The 20805-nt window shown below is 29.0% G+C and overlaps 4 protein-coding genes across 11 annotated transcripts in view; 2 read left to right on the top strand and 2 right to left on the bottom strand.

The window, feature by feature from the left end:
• LOC122717938 (neuroligin-4, Y-linked) lies at window positions 1-15704 on the bottom strand. Of its 6 annotated transcripts, none has more exons than XM_043942483.1 (12): window positions 15621-15704; window positions 14063-14286; window positions 12547-13693; window positions 11279-12434; window positions 11022-11212; window positions 10762-10948; window positions 10588-10693; window positions 10283-10478; window positions 10061-10176; window positions 9252-9604; window positions 8151-8263; window positions 7326-8048 (listed from the first exon to the last, which is right to left on the bottom strand). In XM_043942483.1, the coding sequence occupies exons 3-11, from the start codon at window positions 12808-12810 to the stop codon at window positions 8187-8189; spliced, it is 2646 nt and encodes an 881-aa protein (XP_043798418.1). In that variant the 5' UTR covers window positions 12811-13693; window positions 14063-14286; window positions 15621-15704; the 3' UTR covers window positions 7326-8048; window positions 8151-8186. The 6 variants fall into 6 exon arrangements, with proteins under 6 accessions (XP_043798420.1, XP_043798422.1, XP_043798418.1 ...); XM_043942484.1 differs by lacking the exon at window positions 7326-8048 and adding an exon at window positions 8052-8068; XM_043942485.1 differs by lacking the exons at window positions 7326-8048; window positions 8151-8263 and adding an exon at window positions 1-206.
• Window positions 133-4654, top strand: LOC122717941 (protein eiger). Of its 2 annotated transcripts, none has more exons than XM_043942493.1 (4): window positions 133-1523; window positions 2223-2809; window positions 2941-3397; window positions 3734-4654. In XM_043942493.1, exons 1-4 carry the CDS (start codon window positions 1137-1139, stop codon window positions 3917-3919), a joined length of 1617 nt encoding a protein of 538 aa, XP_043798428.1. In that variant the 5' UTR covers window positions 133-1136; the 3' UTR covers window positions 3920-4654. The 2 variants fall into 2 exon arrangements, with proteins under 2 accessions (XP_043798428.1, XP_043798429.1); XM_043942494.1 differs by having other exon boundaries at window positions 135-1502.
• On the bottom strand, window positions 4648-7225 carry LOC122717944. 2 transcript variants are annotated; one of them, XM_043942501.1, is made up of 8 exons: window positions 6830-7225; window positions 6483-6642; window positions 6309-6427; window positions 6079-6234; window positions 5738-5976; window positions 5306-5649; window positions 5077-5233; window positions 4648-5008 (listed from the first exon to the last, which is right to left on the bottom strand). In XM_043942501.1, exons 2-8 carry the CDS (start codon window positions 6640-6642, stop codon window positions 4669-4671), a joined length of 1515 nt encoding a protein of 504 aa, XP_043798436.1. In that variant the 5' UTR covers window positions 6830-7225; the 3' UTR covers window positions 4648-4668. The 2 variants fall into 2 exon arrangements, with proteins under 2 accessions (XP_043798436.1, XP_043798435.1); XM_043942500.1 differs by having other exon boundaries at window positions 5306-5412; window positions 5485-5649; window positions 6309-6642; window positions 6830-7218.
• LOC122717939 (neurogenic protein big brain) overlaps window positions 15269-20805 on the top strand; it is a 12734-nt gene continuing 7197 nt past the window's right edge. The window contains exons 1-2 of the mRNA XM_043942490.1: window positions 15269-15874; window positions 16792-16918. Of these exons, the coding sequence (XP_043798425.1) occupies window positions 15565-15874; window positions 16792-16918 (437 nt within the window). The 5' untranslated portion in view covers window positions 15269-15564. The remainder of the gene's footprint in view (window positions 15875-16791; window positions 16919-20805) is intronic.

Genomic DNA, 20805 nt, shown 5'->3' on the forward strand with positions numbered 1-20805 from the left:
ATGAGATTAGAGATGAAAGCTGCGTCTCCATATTACTGATCTACGCCACTGAGATCTGAGAGGTATTGCTGCAATAAACTCAAATGCTTTCCGCTCCTTTTACCCAGTACGGTCGAGTCTGTCAAACACGATGGTCGTTCCTTCTTTATCTGTATCTACTCTTCATGAGTAAACTTGAAATTTTTCCATTCCAGTGATGATCAAATCTATTAGAAAATCAACAACAACGATAGAGTAAATTATCATTTATTCTAAATTATTCCAGTATTGTTTTATATTGATATTTTATTATTATAAAAGATATTAAGCATAAAAAAAAAGAAAAAAAAAAGAATGAACCAAGGAATCGAAAAGTGGTAAAGTTAAAGAACAATGAAATTATGAGGATCAATTAAATAGAAAAATAACATAAATTGTCGAAGAGATATCTCTTATAGGGAAGAAAAGGATAGGAAGAAAAACAAGGAAGAAAAGGAGGAGACGAAAAGTTAGTGGGCGGAGATAAAGGACCAAAGGGACGTATCTTGATCATTTTCGCCTGTGGTTTTGTTCGCTGTTCTAATCGGAAGGGGAAAAAACCCGTTGGACAAGTTTTAAAGAGGGCTAGAACTGAAATATTCAAGCCACTTAACATCGTAGATTATTATAAATTTCTAAAAACGTGAAATCAGGTGGTTTATATTGTTCGATTAAAAAATAAAAATTAAAAAAAAAAAGAAGAAGAAATATTGGAATTATTATCTCGATTTGATAAATGCTGGAATTCATGTTTAGAATTTAATCAATTTGTGACTTTTGCTGCGTTTGTTGCAATTAAAGTGAACAATAAGTTGAAACGGAAAAAAATATGAAAGTGTTATTTTAAAAAAATAATGCAACGAAATGTGAGTTTAACGTATGTCAAAGATTCACGTGTAATGTGAATCGAGAAAAAATTGTATATATCGAAGAAAAATGGATGCTATTTCTCTCCTTGGATGAATATTATATTATAATAATATTTTTTGAATTGAAAAAAAGGATAAGAAAGAAAGAAAAGAAAAACACAATATTAATAAGTGTTTTATAAAGTGCAGTGTAATTTAAACATTTCTAAATATTTAATATTTAAATATTGTTAGTTTTTTTTTGTCACAATGACTTCTATTTTCCCTGAAGAAGAGTCAAAAGTTGCAAGAATAAAGCAAAAATTAATGAACGATGTACACATAAAGGAGGAAACACGATCGTTTCTTAGCTTTTCCAGAGAGAACTTGAGTATCTCTCAATCTGACCTTGAACAAGGCTACAATAAACAACGTTTTCGACCGAAAAGAAATACGATTCTAAGCGTGACGGCACTCTTAATTGCATTTCTTTGCTTGGCTCTTGAATGTTGGGAGTTTCATTATTCTTTGATCAACGCACGAGAGATTGAAGATTTGAAACGAAGTGTGGACAGTTTGAAACATCGTATTTTGGAAGAAGATCTACTCGACGAAGTGAAAGCTTTTGAAGAACAGGTGATGCTTTTTTATTCACTAGTGAGTATGTAAATCAATCATCATATCAAAATGTCTCTTTTATTTTTTTAAACTGAAAAATAAAAACATGATAATTTATGAATAATACAAGATTAAAATTCCATAAAACAATATACTATTTCTTTTTTTTTTTCTTTTCTTTTCAAGGCTTAACAATTCTTCTTAAAAACAAACGAAGATATTTTTAACATTTGTTAAATTCCAATACTAATATTGACTTTTTTTCTAACGAGTCTTCTATTATAAAAAAAAGAAAAGGTTGGGTTATCAGTCTTGAATGAAGCTTAAAGTCACGGACAAATAGACCATGTGTTTACATGTAAACGAGCATAAAATAGTTCGATGATATAAATAATTTTATAAAAAATTTAATAACATAAATATATAATTCAATACTTAGAATTCGAGTCTCGCGCAATTATTTACGTAATGCATCGCATAATCACCATTTATAAAATTTGATGCATACAAATTGACTATGTATATTGCGTGATGATTAAACAATCTAATTATATACAATTTCCAAGACGTTTCTATTACGTTAAGGATTATTGATTATCTTTTTTCTTCATTGCGTCTTCTTCAAGAAACTTATCTTATCTTTTTTTTTTTTTGTAAATGTGTTGTAAATATTTACAAGAAAATTGGAAAGAAATAACAGCACATGGATGCTGACAATAATTTTTTTTTTGTTTATAGTTATATACCGATGATGATAACGATGACGATGACGACGACGACGACGATGCAGAGGAAGTAAATATCAACAAGACAGATTATTTCAACTATGACGAGGATACGTTTTCTTTGCAAGATTATACTCCGATATTTGGCGCCAGACCATCCGATTTCCCTGATTCGTCGACGATTGCCCCAGTACCTTCTCCGCCGGATCCTCCTATTGCAGATAAAACGTTAGTGAAATTAATACCAACAACGCGCAGGATCGGGAGTAAACAAAGCGAAGAATCGAAAAAAAATCATGATAACTCGAATCGAGACCGCAGTCAGGATAAAAATAATTTGGAAGAGGAAATGGAGAATCAGAAGAATGATACTAAACGAAAACGAGATGTATTAGACGCTAGTGATAACACGAAAGACTTTTTGTCGGATTGGAAAATAACCTTAAAACATAAACGATCGATTGATCAAAAGAATCAGAATTCCAAGAGATTACTCGTTAATAGACATTTGCTTAAAAATCATACCAAAAGAACAATTGCTTCTGATTCCACTTCTCGAGAGATGCTAAAGGAAAAATCTGTCCAAGAGGAACAAAATATGTTAGTTGTTAATATTTTATATCATATATTATAATGACATTGAAAAAAAAAAAATACCAGGATCTTTTAAATACTGTTGAGAGAACGTAAGAAAAAAGCATTGAGTATTTCCATTTCATTGTTTCTCGCAGGTCTGTTGTATCCAGTAGGCATCCTTCAAAAAAATATTATATTCACTCGTCTTTGGATACCACCGTGGCATCTTCGATGCCTCGTGATGAGTCTAACGTACAAGTTGTGACGAACCGCATTAAAAAAGTTCCGCGCAAATTTCGGAAGAATACGACCCATTCTCGAAAAATAATCGCGGTCCATTACGATGGAAATAAGAATGGATATTCAGAGAAAGATATTTATGCTGGAAATGGAAGAATTCGTCATGGAAATAGCATGTTTAAAGCATGGAAACCAAGCGATTGGGTGAATAATCTTGGCATGAATGAGTATTTCAAAATGTCCAACGATGGGAGTGTTACCATTTATGAACCAGGATTATATCTAGTTTATGCGCAGATTCATTACAATGACGATCACGATGAAATTGGATTTCATCTTCAAGTGAACAATCAGCCTATTCTTCAGTGCATGGTAAGATAATAATAATGTTAATGTTTGAAAAATAAATGATTTGATATCAAAATCATTGAAGAGCAAAAAAAGAAATTTGATAAATATATACAATAGAACATTATCATGTTTCTTAATTTTATTTCATTTAATGATATAAATAACTAACCTAACTAACCTAAAAAAAAAATTGAGATAGCAGTAGTTTTTCTGAGACCAGATAAAGGAATACTATTCATTAGCCAAGTTTGCTTTCATTTTTTTTTTTGTTATACAAAAAATGAATGAATATAGAATAAAATAAAAAATATATTATAAATAATGATAAAAAGAAACGATTATTATTAATGATTTTAGATCGACAATTCAGGCCATGCGCGCAACATTAGTCAAACTTGTTTCTCAGCTCAAGTGACACTTCTTAGAAAAGAAGATGTTTTAGTTTTCAAGGAGGCTAGCTCACCGAGATTCGCTATTTTCGATAAGGAGAACAGTTTTTTTGGACTGGTGAAACTTGGAGAACTGGGAAAGCATTTGAACTAATCTGTTTCAATACGTATTTATCTGGAACAAATTAAAAAAGAAACGAAGTGCTCCTCTTTTACTATCGTAAAAAGTAATTTATTAAATATTCAATGATGCAACAATAACATTAAAGTCGTCACTTTAATCGTTGTTGACTCGATAAAGATAGACGTTGGTCAATTTCATTAATTAAAGACCAATCGATTCTATTTTTACCCATAAATGCATATTACTATTGTAAATAAAATTCTTGCAGTTTATTAATATAAACACTTTTTTAAGCCATTTTTAAGAGAATCCAAAGAAAATGAGAGTGCAAATGGAAATAAAGTTACACTAAAATCTCGATGAAAATAAATCTTGCGATTTAACATGTAATATACTTGTTTTAACATGTAATATCGCAGATTAATTTTTTTTCGCGGTATTTTCTGGCTCGTTGACTGTCAATTGGAATCAAATCTCCAGGGCAATCCATCAGATCGACAATGAAGTTCGGTTTCAGCAGCTTTGTTGGAAAAATTGATGAAGCACGATCTTCGAAGATTAGATTCGAATCTATATATTTATGTTGATATTGTTGCAGAGGTTGATAAATCGTAACAATTTCTGGACAGGTCGTGTCTCTGTCTACATAAGCATGAAATTTATTTTCTTCCACTGGAACTCTCACCTAATAAAATTATTCTAAGCTAAGAAATTTAATTTATAAGAATTGAAATGTTAACGGATAATAAAAATCTAATAACTAAATTGATGAAGAAAAATTATAAAAATCCAATATCCTCTACCTCTGGTACAGCAATTTCGATCCAAGCTTTACCATATTCTCCTCGCACCAAGGCGGCAGGTAAATGTATTCTATCGGCGATCACTTTGAAAAGCAATGCTCTTTCGAAATAAGAACCAACTCGTAACATTCCCAATGGTATTACGCTGGTTTCTATGGTATCTTTAATTTCTTTCAAATGAATCTCTAATTGGTGATCCACGCATGTAATAAGAGGATCTGGTCCTGACATTTGTTGAGAAACAAATTTAGCTAACATTTGAGCACGGGAGACTACATAATTGATATTTATAAATCCTTTTGTTGTTTTTGATACTCTATATTGAAAAATAGTATGATGATTATGGAAATTGCACGAGTGAAAAAATTAGAATAATTTTCTTACACGTTTCTCGATTCATTAGCGATTAATTTGCATTTAAATAATTCTACATAATTATAGAGACAAGTATCACGCTGAAGAGTACCAAACTTGGTATCCAATGTTAACTTTGCTATTTCGGTCGACAAGAAAACGCCACGACTAATTGTTTCTTTCGATTCTACAAAAGAATGATCTTATCATTTTTAATTAAAAGAAAAAAAAAAATACGTAAATAAATAATATTTTTCACCTTCCAAATTCAATTGATTACAATCTTCTGGTTCACTACAATTGACTACATAGATAGGTTCCAGAGGACAGAATTTGAATCGAAGGATATCATCCAATATAGGAAATCTGATAAAAATTAAAAGAAATTTAAAAAAAATTAAAAAATGAAAATATCTATAAAATCTAAGAATATCATACGTGCAAACGTTTCTTCGAAGCACGTAAAATCCATCATGAGTGATATCGTGCAATGAAAGTCGTCCAGTAAAAGCGAACTTGATCGGCAGATGTGAATCAAATAAGGCTTCTATACACGTGTCCCAAGAAGGAACGATTCGCGCAGTGCTTCGGTTATTCAACATGCTATATCATTTATTATTTTCGTAAATAATATTATTGTTCGTGTATTATGTATTATTCGTCATAAAACAATTTTTTTTTTAAGCCTTACTAATTCAAGAATCTGGCCGAAACAAAAGCATTTGCCAGAACCGGATCCGCGCATAACAATTGAATCAATTGAGCAGCTGCGTTTCTTATTGGAATCGATTTGATGTCACATAATAGATTATATAATCTTTTGGGACCTTCGATCTTTAGAAATTCTTGTCTTCCCTTCTCCTCTAGACACATCATGGATAAAGCTTTACAACAGGCGATTTTGAAATCATCCATCGATATACAGGTTAACTATAAAATTAATCGAATGGTAATTCGTTTTTCATTTGAAAATTTGTAATTTGATTGATTTTGGTAAAAATTTAGAAAATTAAAATTAAAAAGAAAATATACTTCGAAAGATGCACACATAGCCTCAATGATATCCGTGTTAATAATAATATCTCTCAATACTTGATTTCTTGCTATTGAAATAAGGCAATCTACAGCATCAACTAAAATTTCAACTGGAACTTTTCCTATTGTTTTCATCAGCCACAACAAATAATTCTAAAGGTAATATTTTTAAGATATCTTTTGTTAAAGAATAATTGCTCGATGGATAATTAGACAAATCGTGTTACCTGTCCTTGAATACTTAAGAAATCTTCACAATTCTTTATATCACATTTCATTAATTGATTTAAAGCAAATAAAGCTGCTTGTCTAGCAGACCAGTTCAAATTATCATTTTTCAGCACATCTGAAATGACATTGCTAAATCATTACATGATTTTAAAAAGATCCATCGAATCTACCTAGAATGTTTTTCACGCAATTGCTTGTAGTTAAATCTTTAGCTGCTCGACTGTATAGAGCCATCATACCGATACCGTGACAACTAATTTCGTACATTTCTTGCACGTTACCAAATAACGTATGTAACAAATAATCGACGATACCATACATGTGCAGCATCTATCAAATAAGAAAAAAAATCTATAATTTATATTAAGTTAAATAACCATTGAAAATCATAACTTTTTATGGAAAAAAATTACAATAAAAATTGTATAAAAGAAGAATATTAGAATTAATAATAGAAATATAAATAATTATTAAAATTCAATTAAATCTAATAAATTCATTAGATTATATGCATTACTTTTCTACCCCTAGATGTATGCGATAAACAAACAGCTATATCCAGAATTTGTTTGAAAAGTTTCGAATGTAACGTATCTTCTATATATTTTAATATCTGTTTGATACCACCAATATCATTGAATTGTTCGACTGTCGTGGGATTGTCACAGGCGAATCGAAGGATCCAAAGCGCATTCGTATGAAGATCTAACCACTCAATGTTCTAAATTAATATATAGAAATATATATTTTTATAAATAATATTAATAGAAAAATTCTTTTCTCATTGTAAGAATATTTTTTATCCAAAATTTTTACATCCAAAAATTTCAATAAAGCCTCAAGACCCTTAGTACGTCGAAAGTGTTCTTGCAACCGTTCATCCTGATTTCTGCGTACTAGATCAGTTATTACATCAAGTGCGAGCTTTTGGATTTCACCATAAGGTGAATTAAAAAGCTCATAGACCTGTTCCAAATTAAAATCCTGAAAATTGCACATTATCTCAAATAGCAATCACAAATGCAGAAAAAATTTAACAAAATATATCGTTTAACTTTTCATCCTAATGAACCTTAGTTTCAATGATTTTCTCTGCGCCTAAAGGGTCTTGCAATAGATTATATATAATTTGTAATGTATTCTTCTTCACGTCAGGATCCGGTGAGTAAAGTTTTTCGAACAGAAAATCTACATCTGAACTTTGTTTTAATAATTGTGCTACTCCAAATATGTCTTTAGTTATTTCTGCTAAAATTAACAATGAAAATTCGTGCAGGAAGATATCATTTTCATGGATTACAACCTTGATAAAATATGGGATATAATATTCGGATGATTCCAAGATGAAATTACGAACATTAGGAATAGCTATCATTTCGGCTAACAATTTTGCGGCAAATCTATATTTTATTACATAAATTTATATGTATATATATATATATGAATAATTTTTATTAAAATATTAAAATAAACCTTCGAGTAAATAAATCCTCGTGTTTAATCAATGGAATTATATTATTCACAATTTCGAGATCGAATAAAACTTCTAAATTTTCCTGAGATTTACTGCCAAATTTTGACAAAGCTGCTGCAGCAGCTAACAAAATAGGTTTCTCTTCACATTGTAGTAATAATATCGCTGTTTCAAGATGTTTGACTTCTAAATAAAGAGGATCAAATTGATTTTTCGTTTGTTGTTCACGATCCACTCGTTCTTTGCCCTTGGACACATATTTCTACACACAAATTTTCAATACTTATAAATATTTATAAAAAATTTATTTTAATTTATGTTACAGAAAAAGAAATACAAATATTTTTTATTATTTAAATCTTACTTTTGGTTCGTTTACACGTTTTGGTCCCATGTTTTTTTATCTTTCATTAAACATTAGAATATTATTTATGGTTATCATGATTTGTAAAATTATATAATAGACATTTTTAATATCTGAAGAATAAAATGTATGACATGAATGTTGCTGCATTTTAACTTTAATTATTAAAAACTCGAATATTGCTTATATTTGAAAAAAATTTTAGTCTAACTATATGCTTTGATATTTTTAAAAATAATATGCAATTAAATACTTTTTAATTTAAATGCGATCATAATTGTACATATTAATAACATTTCTCATAGAAAATAAAAATCTTATAGATTAAAACATATATAAATATATCTTCATATATATATATATATATCAACGTATATCTCTATAATTGGATATAATAGAATATGTTAAAAGTTTTATATTGGAATTTGATGGCAGTAATGATGAGATCGATTTAAAAAATTACATGTAACTTCTAGTAATACTATAAACATGTATAAGAGTGTACATATAAATATACATATATATATATTATTAATATGTATTATACTTATCACTTTTGTAATAAAAAAAACAAAATATTATATTTTACTTTTTAAACTTATACAATTATTAAATTTGTCTTGATCTAATTATATTAATATTTATTATTACATAATACATATTATTGTGTGACATATGCATTCTATAATTTCATATCTATTATGATATATATATATATATTCTTTTGAATTAAATTATCTTTCAACAACAATAAGGCCTAACAAAAAGTAATATTTTATAATGATAAAAATGAACATAAAAAAGTACAAAATATAACTACTAATATATACAGTGTTATATTAATATATTAATATTATTATGGACGGATGAAATATTTAGCAAAGTCTTATAACATTATCTTAAATCATTAATATGATAATCTTTCAAGTTTTCTATGTACAAAGTGTTTTTTAATATTTCATAAATGGTAATACTAAAAAACATTTTGTATATATATGAACACATACTGTTTTTAATTTTTTATCTGAATATAGTTTTTTTTAGAAAAATAAATAAGACAGCTGTAATAAAAAATATATTATACAGCTGTTTGCGGAATACCTTGAACTAAATGTGTCTTGCTTTTACTTTTGGGTAACGAAGACTGACTCATAGCTTTGCTTAATTTAGGTTGTCCATTTGGTGAACTGGTAACAAATCCTTCCGAACGCATATCTTTCAATGAAGTATTAGAGTTACTTCTTAGCGATGGAGTCGAACTAAATTTTCGATTATGTGCTAATCGTTCTTGAAGCTTTATTTCATTTTGTCGCGGTATTCTAGATTTGATTGGTGGCATATCACGATATTCATGAATATTTTCCTTTGAAGTACGAGTTATATTCTCGATTCCCTCCGAAGGTTCATCGTCTCGTACCATCAGGATGTCTCCGCTATAGTAGTGGTCAGATTGTCTAAGCACAAGAAAAAATACAAAAAAAATATTGTAAAAAAATATAATTCAAATATGATTATTTACTAATTCCAATGTAAATGAAATGTAAAAAAATAAATTAAATTAATAATAAAACCAAAATGAAAAATTCTTTAATTCATAACTAATTCATAACAATTCTTTAATCTATAACTAATTAATCTATCTTATTTAATACAAGAGCTTTCAATATTTAAAGCTGTGCAATGAAATATAAAAAATTTATGCATTACCTGCATATAATCTGGCAGCCTTTGTCTTGCTGCATGAATTATAAGCAAAGATAGAAATGTATATATGTTATGTTAATTTTCAATCTTCAATATTATTTTTTATAATAAATATTTATTTTTTTATTAAATCAGAACCATCACCCATCATGCATTATTAAAATAAAAATACTATCATGGGGTTGGTTCTGTTTACCTTTTCTTACCTTTTGGCATTGCGCCAAAGCATACAACATACTACGGAAAGCACGATTAATAACAGGCAAGCAGTGGAAACTGACCAAAAGGCAATTTGCAATGGTTGTTTTGGTTCCCACCAATACTGTAATAATAAAAATAATAAAATAAAAAATAAACAAAAGAAATTTCTAGATTTTTAAGAATTTCCTAAATTTATATATAAAAAAGAATATATATAATATTCTTACTTCAGTAACTGGAGGATATGTAGGTACTAAACGACCGATAACAGTTGGTAAATATATAGACCAGAAAGCACTTTCAGTTTGTCTATAGTTCAATAAAATTGAACTATTGAAAGTAGTATTGATATTTAAATATCGTAATTGACCGGGCTTAGCAACATCAAAGTGTAATCCTAAAATTTGCGATGGTGTTGGATTTCTAAAATCCAACGAAGTAAAAGAAATATTCATTTAAGAATATTTATATATATTTAAGAATATATGTAATAATTAAAAATAACTTAACTTTATATTATTTAAAAACTTACCCATACTTTGCAAAATTTGAGTATGTCTGCATAAAAAAATGACTCATATTCCGATCATTGTCTGTCCACATATCTCTCTTTAAATTCCACTTCTGAGGGAAAAATTCTAAATAATATAATAATTTTGTTATTATATTATTTTTAACGAAAAGTTTTAAATTATTGCAAACTTACCAATATCCATAAACGGTGCTCCTGTTAACCAAAGAAGTTCAATATCGTGAGGAACGCTTCGCCACTGTGGTAATTTTAATGCTTCCACTGTTGTATTTAATACATATAAATACGTAGGTACATGTTTTTCTATTAACAATTTCGCCATTTTATCAAATGGAGCAACATAATGAAAGTCAGATAAAAGCTGAAAATGCAACATTATATAAATATATAATTATAAAAGTCAAAGTATATATATATATATATTTTGAATTTACATTAATATATTGATCACGAATATGTGTAATATTTTTTGGATCTGGCCAATATGTATACATGTATTTTATAGCTTCATATACTCCTTGAGAATTTAAAGTATAATTATATTGAAGAACAAGTTCCCAGATTTTTTGTTCGAATAATTCTACATCTATAATATATTGATTTCTGGCCAATGTGACATTGTTATCTGCAATAAATTAAATATTTCTTAATTTATAAATATATAAAATTATAAAAATTTAAAAGAACATACATATAAGATATGCTGCTTCTTGAGTAGTTACACCAGCCATATATGCTAAATTATTTCTAAACCTATGATTCTTTATACTTTCTTCAGGTGTTTCCATAAAAAAACGCCAATCTGATGCTCTCCAATCTTCATACCAATTATCAGGTATTGTGAAATTGATATCCAATACTGGTGCCCATGGAAACATTCCAATATGTGGCTTCAATTCAGAATTACCCAATTCAAAAAAAGATCTACCATTTTTCAAGCATTGTACCAATTTCCAACTGCTTTCTATGCTACAGCCTAACATTTCTGCATATACTCTGGATGTATTTTGTGCTCTGTATTTATCTATTATAACTCCCCAGTCTGCTAATGCAGAACCTGATTGAGCTATTACTTTTGATACCATTTCTCTAGTTTTGGGTGCAATCATTAATAACCCTGCACTTACAGCTCCAGCACCAGGTCCAAAAAGAGTTATTGCATCAGGATTACCATTAAAAGCTTTGATATTATCATATACCCATCTCAATGCCATAGCTTGATCCAAAATTCCATAATTTCCAGGACTATTTTCATCTCCTGTACTTAAAAATCCTAAAACTCCCAATCGATAGTTAATAGAAACAACTACTACATTATAAAATGCAGCTAACATATGAGCTGGAAATAAATTGCTAGCTCCATGAGAAAATTCTCCACCATGAATATAGAACATCACTGCATATGGCTGAGCTAAACCAGAATCAATTGATGGAGTAAAAATATTCAAATACAAACAATCTTCATCTACATCTCGGATTCCTTTAGTAGCACCAGTATATGCACTAGGCTGAGGACAAGCTGGTCCCCAATCCACAGCTTGTAATAGTTGCCAACCTTTATGAGGTCTAGGTGGTTTAAAACGTCCTTCCTTTGTAGGTGGCATAGCATAAGGAATACCAAGGAATACATTAACATGCTTTGTAACTCTTTCAACTGGTAAACTCCAAGGCCTATGTCTTGCTTGAGGACTATCATATAAATAAACTTTAAACCCTTGCACTTGTCCATAATTTGTGCTCACAGTTACATCTCTATGTAGATTTTTAGAGTCAGGTCTCTCTTTTCCTTGAAGATCTTCTCGCCAACCACTTAACACTCCAGGTAAAGGAAATCTTGAAGTTGTGTCCTTTAAAATAACATTTTTAATTATAATCTTATATATTAAAAATAAATAAATATATTAACGTATATTATTGTTCATTATAATACAAAATTAATTATTATTTATTTTATCTTACCTCATAAAGATACCGATTCTCCGGTGCTTTGGTATGTTCTTTGTAAACAACGTCCAAATAACTAGGACGATATCCATACCTTCTGTCTTTGTAAACATAAGTGTCGGTTCGATGATCCGGCCCGTTTAAAGGCACATATACTCCATCACGACTGTAATACCGACTACCCGGGGATATTTGTTCATGACAGATTACCGTAATTGTGAAGAGACAAAGATAAAAACAGACGCGTCCAATCGACGAGTATGGAGTACTTGCAGCCATCTTGCCCGCGTGCGAGTTGGTTTTTCACACAAACAAACAAATGTATATATACGATGTGTATACATGCATAATACTTCTTTAGACATATAGTAAAACGAGAAACTCGGTCTTCCAAGAAACTCTCAATGAAGTAAGAAAAAGGGAAAGCTATTATGAAAGTAAAATCTTACTAGTAGTTATATTCTTATTAAAAATATATACAGAAAAGAGAAATCATTATAGAAATAACTGAAACATATTTCTTTTCTTTTTAAAAAAAGAAAAGGGTAAACGTTCGATTTTTGTACACGTGCGCTTACGAAATCAATGGATTGACACACGCGTAGGCCAACACCCTGTAACTGTCACGTTTTAAAACTATTATTTTTTAATTAAAATTAGCAAACATTTAAATCTAATTTATATGTATATGCTATAATAAGTTATAATTCACATTTAAAATATTATTTTTTATAAATTTATATTACATCATAAATATTTTTGTTTTGAATATTATGTATCATCGAATGATAACTATTTGATATTGCTACGAATAAAAAGAATGAACGAAGAATTATAAAACAGCCAAATTGTTCAAAATAAATTCACTTATAAAACTGATTCACAATTGCATCATAACAAATATGAAGTTTCGAAAATTATTTACGATAGATATATTACTAGGACTAACGTTCAAAACGTACTGAATGGTAATATTACTCTTGCGTGCAAATACACGCTGCGAAGACCATCTATCCACTAATAAATACTTGTCATATACTAAAGCGATACAGCCAGAGTAGTGATTCAAAAATTTCTATAATCATCTAAGTATGCCATCGCATGAACGGGATTTATACTTTTATATATGATCTGTTCACAGACTCTTATCTAGCGATTTTATCTGAAATAGATTACATCAGTGATACTCATTATGAACAATACTTTCAACAAATACAAATCGTTTAATGAACTTATCAAAAAATTTCTCTTGATATTTAAATCAAATCTTTTATTTTTTTTGTAAATTTTAATGATTTTTAAAAGTAAAATAAAAAATCAGATTATCATTATACCATTGAAACTGATGATATATCATGAAGTATGAATAATGCGATAATCAATGATTTCACTGTTTTTATCAATAAAAAATCTTTCCATTATGATAATCTTGTACCATTTTTTTATTTTCTTTTAAAAAACCGACTGATGATAATAATATGAAAATTTTGCATTTAGAAATATATATTATTCGAAATATATATTTTTCTACCATCAAAGTTGTAACAAAGTAAAAGTCTTTTCTGTTGCTTTCTATGCTTCCCCTTCAGCGAATTCTCCAATTTACAGCAATTGCTGGATTTATTATCCATTCCCCAGTCAACTTTACTCACACGCTTGTACAGTCTCAGTAAAAAACTGGACTGGCTTAATCACTTTTATCCGTTCTCAGCTATCCTCTTGCAATCGTCACGCTTGACACGACGGGGTTGACTTCTGAAAACAAAAGTGAATATAAAAGTAGCAGTTATTGTACAATAAAAAATTTTTTAAATATAATATATATTTTTTTAAAATAATTATTTATAATAATAAATTATTTCTTGATTATAAAAAGATCTGTTTTTGAAATTGATAATTTAGATTAGAGATTACGCATATGATGTTTAATTTTAATAAGAAGATATAAATATGATTTGAAGACGATTAGTCTTTTATATATTGTAAAATGTTCAAATTTAAATAGTTTATAATGAATACATTTATTATTCATAACATTCAGATACTAATTCAGCATCTATCCTAATTCAGCATTTAAATAGACTTTATTATAATTGTTGTTTGCATCCTCTTGTGCGTATATTTTCTTTTTGTTTTTATATTAAAATTGTTGATATTAAAATGAAGTCATGGGAATAGGACATTTCTTGATAAATATAATTATTTTGTCCAATTTAAAAAAATCAAAAAATCTAAAAAAATTTTGGAATACTTATTAACATATCTGCTTTATTATATAATTTATTTCAATAAAAATAAACTTCCTTTCTAAAGAATGATAATGAAAGATACAATTTTGTGTGAATTAAAATTGCAAAATTAACAAATTCCATTATAAATTTAAAATGTATTTTCAAAAATATATTTTTCGCAAAAAAAAAAAAAATATATCAAAAGAAAAGACAAAATAATTCAAAATTATCAAATAACATATTCTAATATTAACTATTAATTTCCAATAGAATGTAATCCATATAAGATACTATAATATTAATTATACGTTAATCATTTTCTTTCTTAACATTTCACTTTCGTCTAAGATATTCTTCTCAGAAAATTTTACTTTTTTTAGGATATACAATTTGCGCGTAGTGACCAGCAGATTTCCTTGAGTTTTAAGAACAGATGCACCGGTGGTGGTCGAAGGGTGGGGGCGGTGCGATGGTGGAGGCACTCGCACAGTCCGGGGCCCACTTGTTCGACGATCGTCTTGTCACTCGAAAGTGCGTTACCATTCTGGCAACATTGGTTTCATGTGTCTATTTCTTGTCCAATCTTGTGCTCTTTCATTGTGTCAATATTTTACAATTCATCTATGAACTACTCAAATCTTATTCTATCCCTTATTATTGTGTGGAAGTGTGAACTTTGTGATATTGGACATTTAAGTGCATTCTAAATATAATATAATAAAAAGAATGCTTTAAAAAAATTATAAAAAATAGAATAGATTCTTTCTTCTTTTATCAATTTATTATATATTAAGAAAAAAAAATGCCTACGGAAACGTTTTCAAAAGAGCTAGATGCTCATATTGTGACTTTACTTACGAGGATCTCTTCGTTGAAGGAAAATAATACAGAACTCTTGGAGAAGAAAGCGCCTATGTCTATAGAAGCTCGCAGCTTAGAACTTTGGAGAGCAGTGGCTGTCGAGTGTTTCGCTACTTTTCTTTTCAGTCTTATCGTATCTGGCGCAGCTGCGTCTTCCGCGGTTTCTGGAAGCGGACTCTCCGTCTTAGCCACTGCTATAGCATCCGGCTTTGCAATTTCGGCAATCTGCTTCATCTTTGGTCATATCAGTGGTAAGTTTCACAATTTGAATAATGCTTTCATAATTTTCAAAGTAATCCCACCAAATTTTTAATATTTTTAATAACATACATTTTTGATTGTGATGTTATGTTATAAAGTATTTCATATTTTTTATATTTATTAATTGCGTTTTAGACAAATAATTAAAAATATTATGTTTTTGAAATAATTTCTTGATATATAGAAGTATTTTATATTAATTGTGAAAATTTTATACTTATGCACACTATCGTATCGTTTATATTCGCTCTTTACGATTCCATCTCTCTCGATTGACTCATTAACCAATTATAACTAATGGAAATACACTATGCATATAGTAGAGCATGTGCGAGAGCGTGTCCTAGATGGCACATGTATATATATTTCATGTATCATCTTATATAGATACTTGTTTCCTTGTTTTTTAAATAAAAATCCAGATAAATATTTTTTTCAGAATAAAATATAATTTTGTTCGTTTGTATAATTTAGCAAAAATTTCTTCAATTTTGCAAAGATTTTTTTTTAATTGTATTATTCTAAATATTGATTTTGTCTATTTGAATAGACAATATCTTCCACTTTTTAATGCTTTAATAGTAACTGATATGCAAATAGCATGAGTTGAGTGTAAAATATTAATTTATCGCATGCGAATAAAATTGATTTGAAAATTGATTTTTTATAAAATATCCTTCTGGACTTCACTCTTTAAAATTCTCACATATCCATATATGAGGGTTCTATATTTCTAATTCATAAATATTTGTAATTTTTAACACTTATTTGGAATAGTAAAACATATAATTCTAATTTTTATAAATATAAATATAGAAAATATAAAATAAATAATAACATAAAGTGATATTCAATTTTGTTTTGTATAGTATAAAATTGTAATAAAACTTGTAATAAAATGGTACAGGTAGTCATGTGAATCCAGCTGTCTCAGTATCTTTCGCTTTGTGTCGACGAATCTCTCTCCTACGAGCTGCTCTCTACATTGCTGCACAGTGTGGAGGTGGTATAGCCGGTGCTGCAATGTTGTATGGGTGAGTGATCATTTAAACATTAGATAATTATCATCTAATGTATATTATAATAATTAGATAATTATTATTATAAAATCCATGAAGTATCCATATCAAATTAAATTCTTTTATTTTTATATAATAAGTATAATTTTAACACTTCGAATGCAAAGGATTTAACACGATAAATTTCCAAACCAAAAAAACTTTGTTAAGTGTTCATACACATGGAAAAGCACGACATAGAAAAAAAACGAGATACGAAGAGCAGCTGTTAGATAGCTGGAATCCGAGAAGGCTGCATGATCAAATCCCTAAAGTTTTTCTGTTCCTTTGAAGTGTTTTAAAAAGTTCTGAAGTCAATAATATTATCGTCATTAAATTCTTATATGAAAATGAATGCGTTCATTTTTATAATTATTACTAAAATTTAATTAACTGAAATACAGAGGACGTATTATAAAGTGTTTTCGAAAATCCATTTTAAATAATGCAGATTTTTGTAAAGATGAATTTAAAATAATGAAAATTTGTAATAAAAAACATAATAAAAATAAAAAAAAATAAATGACATAATAAAAAAAATAATTTTTTAAGAATGCATTATTTATAAGGCAATTTTTTTCTTTTAAGAATTAAATTTGGTTATGTTACTTTCGTGTCACGTTATAAAGTGTTTCAAGTTATCTTACATACCCTCTAGCTACGATTGTAAGAACTATTGTTCGATACTTTAAAGTACATATACTTATAGATCGATATTATATATTTATCGATATTTATTATTATTATTATTATTATTAAAAGATCTCTATTATTAATTCTATAGATAATCTATAATAATTTGTTGGGGCAGCGAATTTCTGTAGGCAGACGGTGATCAGGAGCGCGTGAGCATGCTGTTTTTTTTCTCTTCGGTCGAAAAGAGAGATCGCCCGCGTGCAACTCGGTGCACGTGCCTCAATTTTGTCCGTCGTTAAAGAATCTGGCTAGAGGGCAAAAAAAATTGAAGGGAGAAAATTTTTTTATGTTTTATTCTTATATTCTATATATTTTTATATCTTGTATATATCGTTTTTTTTTTTCTATTAGTGGAGAAAAAGAAAACGAAGGATATCAAACTCATATTTGATTCCGAATTTATCATCCTTGTAAAAGAAATAACATAAAACATAACATGTTTCTTTATAAAATAAAGCAAATCAATTAATGAATCATTAATACTAAATTCTTACAAGATTATTATAAGAAACTTGTTTATTTTTACCATAATATTTATTTATGATTCATGATTCGTAAAAAGATTTGAAAACGGGAAAATGAAGAGTAACGAGGAAAGTGAGAGAGGCAGAAAGAGGCACGCGTAATTGGCAGAGTTAGGGGGAGAAACTTCTTCGAAGGTGAGCACCTGCCTCGTTCCGTGTATGCTGCGGCAGGCCACCGTCTTGCAGCTGCCGCAGATGTTCCATGGACCGAAAAAGATCGCGCGGAAAAAGGATCGAGCAGGCACCAGAGACGAAGATAATGAATACCTATGCGTGGTGAGGTGGGACAAGTTTCACGACGCGATCGCCTCTTATTGAAGGAGGACATGCTACGATCTGGGCCCACAGAGCAGATGTTCTCTCCGTTTCTGAGGATCATTGTCCTCCATTTTTCCTTCTATCTTCTTCTTTACTTTCTTTTTTCTTCTTCCCTCTTCTTCTTCCTGTCATTTCTTATTTCTTGTTGCATGCTTGGAATTATTTTCGAAATATATATATAAAAGGAATTCTAAGAAAGAAATACTAAATAAGTGTAAATGTAATCGTATCGTAATGTTACGATATATAGAGGATTATTCAACCTGTAACACAGCGTTACAGGTTAGTACATACATGTGGAAATGTAGAGATTTGTAGATATGCTTGCTTTTATGGTAATAATTGTAAAATATAAGAATGTACAAGACATGAACATTCATTAATCTTAACATTATTATTATTATTATTATCCATCTATTGATGTTTATATATATTAAAAATATTTCAATATTTTCCCTTTATGTATTCATTAAATAATATATCCTGTAAAAGATAATTAATAATTATAAATATAATATAAATAATATAATATAAATAATTATAATATAAAATAATAAAAATATAATATAAATAATTATAAATTAATTATCAAATCTTGAAAATTAAAATAATATAAAGTTAAATCTTGTTTTTTTAAATAATTTCTTCCTATTAATTAAATATATTAAATTATATTTTTCTTAAATGCAATATGGAATTATATAAGTGACCATAGACATCCCTAACAGTTCGATGCAACGACAGATCCGTCATCGACAGCACGATCACCCTTGGACCACCATATGACCGCACAAAGAGATAACAAGTGCACGATATGTACCGAAATAATAATCGAACAATACTCTAGTTAACCGATCGGGTTCGTCATCCCTTCCAGAAATATCTCCAGGGAGTGCATACACCCCAATGGGAAAAAAGAGAATCAGAGAGGGAAAAAGACATGGCCAAGGGAGAGATGAGGAAAGAAATAACACATATTCTTGCATCTGTTGCGACTGGGTCACTCGATGGTGTGTGTCTGGCGTTTGTAAAACACATATCCTTACGTTTTGTCGAGGGATGGTCGTAGCTCCCACTGCGATACTTCCCTGGAATATAAATAAAAAAAAGAAATGGAGAGACAGCCAAGCAGAGATAGATCGTAAACTGAATTGACATGAGCTAAGAGATTATTACGAGAATCGCGAGATCTAACTATCCGGAAAGGATTTAGTATCGACACATTACAAGAATTTCCCATTATCTTTTTATCTAATTTTTCAATGGCAGAAGAAGAATACAAAATAGATTATAATATATTGCCATAGAAGAAGACTAACTACTATGCCTTTTTTCACATTTTCCAATTACAAATCTCAAATTGACAATTTAATTCAAGTTGACAATGTAATTAATTATTTAAATTTTACATATACAGTTGTTATAAAAAATCTACATTTTTTATTCATGTAACAAAAGGGAATAGTTATGTCGATACAGAGATTGAATTGAAGGAACAGTTTGAAAACAGATATTAAAAATGGTGATATAAAACTATTTGTCAAGGGTGTTTACCACCACGGATTGGAGAACAGCTGTGAGGAAGCAGGTGTGTGTTGTGACGTCAAATAAGACACACGCAGTGCGCGTGGTGAACCGGATGTCCAGCAAAGAAACAGTCTCATCATGCATTTCCTGTTCTTCAAAATTATCTATGATACAGTATATATCTATGATAGTCAAGTTCCGTTTTTAGAATCTAGAACAATTGATTTCTTGTACGATTGCATGCAAAACTATTATTTTTGAATTTTAAAACTCTCTCTCTCTCTCTCTCTCTCTCTCTCTCTCTCTCTCTCTCTCTCTCTCTCTTTCTGAAAGTGTAATTGATTTTATTAATATTAATCTTTATAGAAATACGATCTTTATAGTGAAACGAAGTAAAGGAATAAATGGATTAAATGCTTACTTCAAAAAAAAAAAAATGAAGAGCAGTATCACTTGTCGGAAGAAGATATTTTAGAAAGAGCACTTTATAGCGATATGTAATATCCAAGCCTCTTCTCGAAAGCCGTCGATATTAGGTTCTTAAGCTGCAATTTTGACGACTTTCTTCAATACTCTCAGTCAACTTAGGATCCTCCTCGGATTTTCTTTCGAGGATAATTCGTCGATCAATCAAATATGTACGCTCTTAGCTTTCGAATATATTGTTCTTCCAAGAATCTCAATCTTCAGATTAAAATATTGCAAATAATGAAATTCACATATTTTCCATATCTTTAGACAATTAATTACAAAAATTTAATCATGAAAAAAATTACTTTCAGAGTACTTTATAGATAC

This window comes from Apis laboriosa, unplaced genomic scaffold, assembly GCF_014066325.1.
Source record: "Apis laboriosa isolate Shangri-la unplaced genomic scaffold, ASM1406632v1 scaffold5_cov152, whole genome shotgun sequence".
NCBI lineage: Eukaryota > Metazoa > Arthropoda > Insecta > Hymenoptera > Apidae > Apis > Apis laboriosa.

Excerpts from the sequence above, each read along its gene's own strand:
- LOC122717941 (XM_043942493.1), top strand. The coding sequence starts at position 1,137 with ATGACTTCTATTTTCCCTGAAGAAGAGTCAAAAGTTGCAAGAATAAAG. Across the intron at positions 1,524-2,222 it reads TGATGCTTTTTTATTCACTA|TTATATACCGATGATGATAA; the intron begins GTGAGTATGTAA and ends TTTTGTTTATAG. Across the intron at positions 2,810-2,940 it reads GTCCAAGAGGAACAAAATAT|GTCTGTTGTATCCAGTAGGC; the intron begins GTTAGTTGTTAA and ends TGTTTCTCGCAG.
- LOC122717938 (XM_043942483.1), bottom strand. The coding sequence starts at position 12,810 with ATGGCTGCAAGTACTCCATACTCGTCGATTGGACGCGTCTGTTTTTAT. Across the intron at positions 12,435-12,546 it reads AGAATCGGTATCTTTATGAG|GACACAACTTCAAGATTTCC; the intron begins GTAAGATAAAAT and ends GTTATTTTAAAG. Across the intron at positions 8,264-9,251 it reads CAAGACACATTTAGTTCAAG|ATATTAAAAATGTCTATTAT; the intron begins GTATTCCGCAAA and ends TTTATTCTTCAG.
- LOC122717944 (XM_043942501.1), bottom strand. The coding sequence starts at position 6,642 with ATGCTGCACATGTATGGTATCGTCGATTATTTGTTACATACGTTATTT. Across the intron at positions 5,977-6,078 it reads CTATGTGTGCATCTTTCGAA|TTAACCTGTATATCGATGGA; the intron begins GTATATTTTCTT and ends TTAATTTTATAG. Across the intron at positions 5,650-5,737 it reads TCGGCCAGATTCTTGAATTA|CATGTTGAATAACCGAAGCA; the intron begins GTAAGGCTTAAA and ends TAAATGATATAG.